This window comes from Narcine bancroftii, chromosome 8 (assembly GCF_036971445.1).
Source record: "Narcine bancroftii isolate sNarBan1 chromosome 8, sNarBan1.hap1, whole genome shotgun sequence".
In the NCBI taxonomy this organism is placed as follows: Eukaryota; Metazoa; Chordata; class Chondrichthyes; order Torpediniformes; family Narcinidae; genus Narcine; species Narcine bancroftii.
In genome coordinates this window covers 27,750,258-27,755,221 of record NC_091476.1, presented here as the reverse complement: position 1 = coordinate 27,755,221, position 4,964 = coordinate 27,750,258, and the positions used below count along the sequence as shown (strand labels likewise).

At 34.3% G+C, this 4,964-nt stretch overlaps 1 protein-coding gene across 4 annotated transcripts in view; it reads right to left on the bottom strand.

Annotated features, from left to right (window-relative positions):
• leap2 (liver-expressed antimicrobial peptide 2) overlaps positions 1-4,964 on the bottom strand; it is a 61,881-nt gene that overhangs the window by 55,592 nt on the left and 1,325 nt on the right. For 3 of the 4 annotated variants that reach the window (XM_069893371.1, XM_069893375.1, XM_069893373.1), the window contains exons 2-3: positions 4,043-4,107; positions 3,199-3,318 (exon numbers count right to left, since the gene is read on the bottom strand). In XM_069893371.1, coding sequence (XP_069749472.1) covers positions 3,199-3,318; positions 4,043-4,107 — 185 coding nt within the window. Of the gene's footprint in view, positions 1-1,292; positions 2,883-3,198; positions 3,319-4,042; positions 4,108-4,964 lie in introns of those variants that run through there. The other variant, XM_069893372.1, reaches the window with a different exon arrangement.

Sequence of the window (4,964 nt, the reverse complement as noted above, 5' to 3'; positions counted from 1 at the left end):
TATTGGCCTTGCTTGTGGTAAGTTTATTCATTCAAAATGAGAAATATTGCAGCCAAATGGCCACATCTATTCTAAACATTATGAACACTAGCATCTGTAAATTCAGCAAAACAATTTGTGGTTGTTTTACGTATATACATGGTCATCCTTGAGTACTGCAGACCATGCTACTGTTCCAATAACAGCAGAAACCCTATGGTTCTAAACATTTGTGACTAAACATTTCACCTGCTGTTCCAAGGTCAGTTGTGTAGATTTTAAAAATGGCAATATTCATTTAACACTCAAGGATTAATTGTAAATGCTGCCCTTCATCAACTATTGGTCATGGATAGGTAAGGAATAATTTTCCATGTTTGAAGAGGAGTAAATTACAACTTTTAATATGCCATCTTTATTTTTAATTTAGTCTTAAAAATAATTTTAGAGCTTACAGAACACAGAAACAGGCCCTCCAGCCCACTATGTCCACACTAAATCGCTATTTATACTAATCCCATTTTATTTTTCACAAATTTTCATCAATTTCCCACAGATTCCTCTACTCTTGAGGCAGTTTACTGTGGCCAATTAATTTACTAACAGACTAATAGGTCTTTGGGATGAAGGGCAAATTGGAGCATCTGGATGGAGACTGATATGATCATTGGGAAAATAACTAATTTAAGACAGAACTGGACATCAGGATTGAAACTTGGTTGTTGAAGCTGTGAGATAGCAGTTCTACCAACTTCACCACTGTGCTGAGTTTTTTTTCTCTATGCAAGGAAATACTTCCCTTGGAACCCGAGCAGCCAATTCACTGGATCAAGTCATGGGATGAGGTCATGGTTCCATGAAGGAGATTGAGCATGAGCGGGTTATACACATTGAAATTTAGAAGAACAAGAGGCAACTTCATTCCATGTGTGACTGATAGAGTAGCTTCCAAGAGGCTCTTTTCTCAGGCGAGAGAATCTAAAATGTGCAATGTTAAAATAGGGTTTAACCAGCAAGGAATAAGATAGATTTCTTTACTATGAGATTGTACACCTTTTGAACTCTCTAACCCAACATGATGTGGTAATTGAGTATATTCAATGTTCCTAAATCATGCTCGTTTATAATTTTTTTGATGAGAACAAAGAAAAAATGCAGCGAAATTAACCTAAGATATCAGTTCGACCATGTTCTTACTGAAGGTTGGAACGGGGTCAAGGTACCACATTAACAACACTTGTTTATACTTATGTTCTTGTGTGATCAAGCTGGCTAAGCAGGGAATTACTTTCAAATATTAACAGACAACAAAGTTGGAAATAAAAATAATATTTAAAACATTTTATGGAATAACAAGTAAAATTTGAAGTATCAAAAAAGTTATCAAATATTTTTAATGTATTGACAGGGGTGGGCTGTAAAAGACAAAGGCACCAAATGTTCCACTTTAAAAGTTGTACATAAGTAGCAGCTTATATTTAGAAAGACCCTGTAGCTGTAGTGGTTAAGTTTTTACAAGAAATCATTGCATCATTCACTAGTTACAGTATTATCCAAGGCATCTTTAAGCATGACCAAGAATGGCTTAAGAATATCAAAGGCTATTCTGTGTTAGCCCGACATCAAGCATATAGCAATCAGCAGTCACAAAGAAGGACTGGAGAATACCTGACCTCTTTATACAGAACTGGTAGCTGAACTTAAAGCAAAGCAAGTGAAAGGAAAAGTTCAACCAGTTGAGGCTCTGTTTTGGAGGCAATGTTGATTGACAATGATGAGGGAAATACTATGAAGAGTTTGGTTCTCAAAGGGAGTTGTGATATGTTGTTTAAATAAGCACAGCATTTCACTGCTGACCACAAAATAACAGTATTTCTAATCAATAAATAACATCTGCTATCATTTAGCTATATGGTGACCTTTCTAAAGCACTCAACAATGCCACTTATGAAGTGGACCTTTAGATCGATGAAAGAGATAATCACGAGATCTGGCTTAACTTCTAACATCTGCAGATGAAGATGAATCCATCTTGATTCTGGATCCAAACAAATGAACCAGAAGTGGACCTTTCTGGAGATGCAGGACAAGTTCAGTGGTTTGATTCAAATGAATTAAGATATTTTGGTGTCCATATCGCCAGGATGACTGTGATCAAACTGCCTAAGGGAGATGGGAACTGAACTCCGAGGCTAAATGCAAATTCTTCAGTGTCTGGTTCTTCATCTAAGTGATGTAGTTGATCAGTTTAATAATTAAGCTGCAGTGGAAAGGTTGCAGTTCTCCAAGAACCAAAAGTGACAATAATTTACTTTAAATAATACCTACAATGCAGGAATGATGTTCAACTGTTTATTTACATGTATTACATTAAAAACAATTAAAAAACATAAACTCTTGTTGAATTTTCTCTGGATGAAAAGAAATAGTTCTCTAGCATAATCATTATAGAGGGGAAAGGATATACAAAGGAGTTATTGTTGAATTTTTTTAAACAGCTAGTGAATATATTTCTTGCAATTATTATGTGTCCTACTTACTCCATGCAAGGTTTTACTGAGAACCGAAAATAAATTGATTTTACTTTTTCCCTTCAACCATAATAATGTGATAACCAAATTTAGTTTGCAAGGTTTTACTGAGAACCGAAAATAAATTGATTTTACTTTTTCCCTTCAACCATAATAATGTGATAACCAAATTTAGTTTGCAAGGTTTTACTGAGAACCGAAAATAAATTGATTTTACTTTTTCCCTTCAACCATAATAATGTGATAACCAAATTTAGTTTTTACAGGTGGGTCTGTGTATATAGGCTTATCTATTGTGCTGTTGGAAAGGGCAAAAGCAGCTTCCTGGAAGGGTCCCACCATTGAACCTCTGGTCATCCAGCCCAGATCACCCTAAAAATAAAGACAGTCATTTTCACATCTGCAATTTCTTTGAAAAACATAGGAGAAACATTTAATAATCATGTTCAAGTCTTGATGTGGTAAAGTTGCCCAAATAACCAGGCTGTACCCTTTAATTGTGAACTTAATTGGCACAAAGCAATAGTATAATAAGTTTATATACATTGGCTGAAATGTCAGTTCAACATTCAAACTAGTGTCTTGACTAAGCTTGTAGTCACATACATTTAGTAACAGAAATCTTTACAAAATTTAAACCATCTGTGTATTGAATCAAATGTTAACATATTTTTCATTTGGTACTTACTCCTTGTCTGGCTTTGTCTTCACTGTATTGGCTCGCTACTTCATTAAATTTCAAGCCCGATTTCAACTTCTCCATGGCTTCCATGATTTTACTATGTTTTTCACAGAGAATGTGTCTCACCTACAACAATGCAAGGATTGTAATGCTTTTAACAATATTTAACAGCTGCATTCTTGAAATATGAAATGAAATAATAAACAAAAGAAAAACCCCAAATATTGCTGATGGAATTCAGAGTAAATGCACCAGAAAGTGCACGCGTGAGTATTTTTAATGAGAACAGGATTGCCTGGTCCTCAATAGTTCCATCACTGAATAGTTAACATTCTACATTAAGTGTACACATTCAGACAGACATTTAGACAAGTCATGAGGATGTCCTGACACTTACCTCTGCAATTCTCAATATGTTCATGAATTTAGCAGTGAAAATAGAAACATTTGAAAAACCGAACTAGATAGCTGAAACATATAATTTTCTTTCAAAATATGAAACAGAGCAACATAGATTAAAAAAATTAGAGAATCTCAGTAGATTTCATAAGGTTTATATTGGAAAATATTTTGGATAAATTACATTACACCTCTATTGATCGTCTTAGGCTATGCAATTTCTATGATGAACCGGTCAGATAAGCACAGGACTTGCTTAGCATTATACATTTCAGTAGCAGAATGTGAAAATAAAATAAACATACTTGATAGAAATTCAAAATAAAAGCATAACCTGTTGGAAAAACTCAGGAGGTGTTTTGTTAAAGACCCTCATCAAAGTGGGGGTGGGGGGAAAAGGGGAATAGGATAAGACCAAGGTGGCAAACAATGACACACACCAGGATCTTACCTTAACTGCATTACCTCCTTTGGATACTTTATCTTTCTTATCACCATTATCACCTCCAGCTGCACCTTAAGACACAAAATGAAATAGGTTTCTTTGTCTTTAAAATAAATGCATTAGTAACTCACAATTTACAGGCAATCATTGAACAGCAGCATAATTGAGTAATACAGCCATCTCATTTGTGACTATTAATAAACCAGTTTTAGTCCCTCTAAAAGCAAATAATAATAAAATGGTTAGCAGTCTCAATATTTAATAAACACCTTATACCATTGAATCTCTGTGCTTTTGCATTGAGCTGGCAAATAAAAAAGGGAAACTTGATTTAAAAAGTTCCAAGGACAAAATTTCTATACAAAACTTCAAAAGAAAAAATAAAATGCAGGACAGTTAGAAGTTTAATTGGATCACTGCTGTTTAAAATCATTCATAAAAAGCAAAATTCACCTTCTTGAAAGTGCTTGCAGAACATCCACCCATTTAAACAAAATTGGGCCAGGGATTTCCTATCATGATTTCCCTTGACACTGGTTTCATTTGGTCATTGGTATGCATGTGATGAGGTCAATGTGCATTTGTTTAAATTACAGGAATTGAATCAAACAACCTACCACTTTCATAATTTAATCACAATAAAAGGAGGAATATACTAATTTTGAAAGTTGTCAATTTGTCTGTTTTAATGAAACATTGCAGATATATTATTATTTACTCATTGTTTCCTCAGTGAATATTATTGCATTAAAATATCTGACACACAATATATAGGGTGTGACCAGAGCCCTGGATTAACCCTAACCTGTTACAGCTGGACTATTTTCTGCCTAATCACAATATTTAATTACTAGACTGATTTCCCATTGTCTTTCAGTAATCTCAAGGGCTCATTCCCTTCTGGACTGTATGATTTGTTCTATCTCCA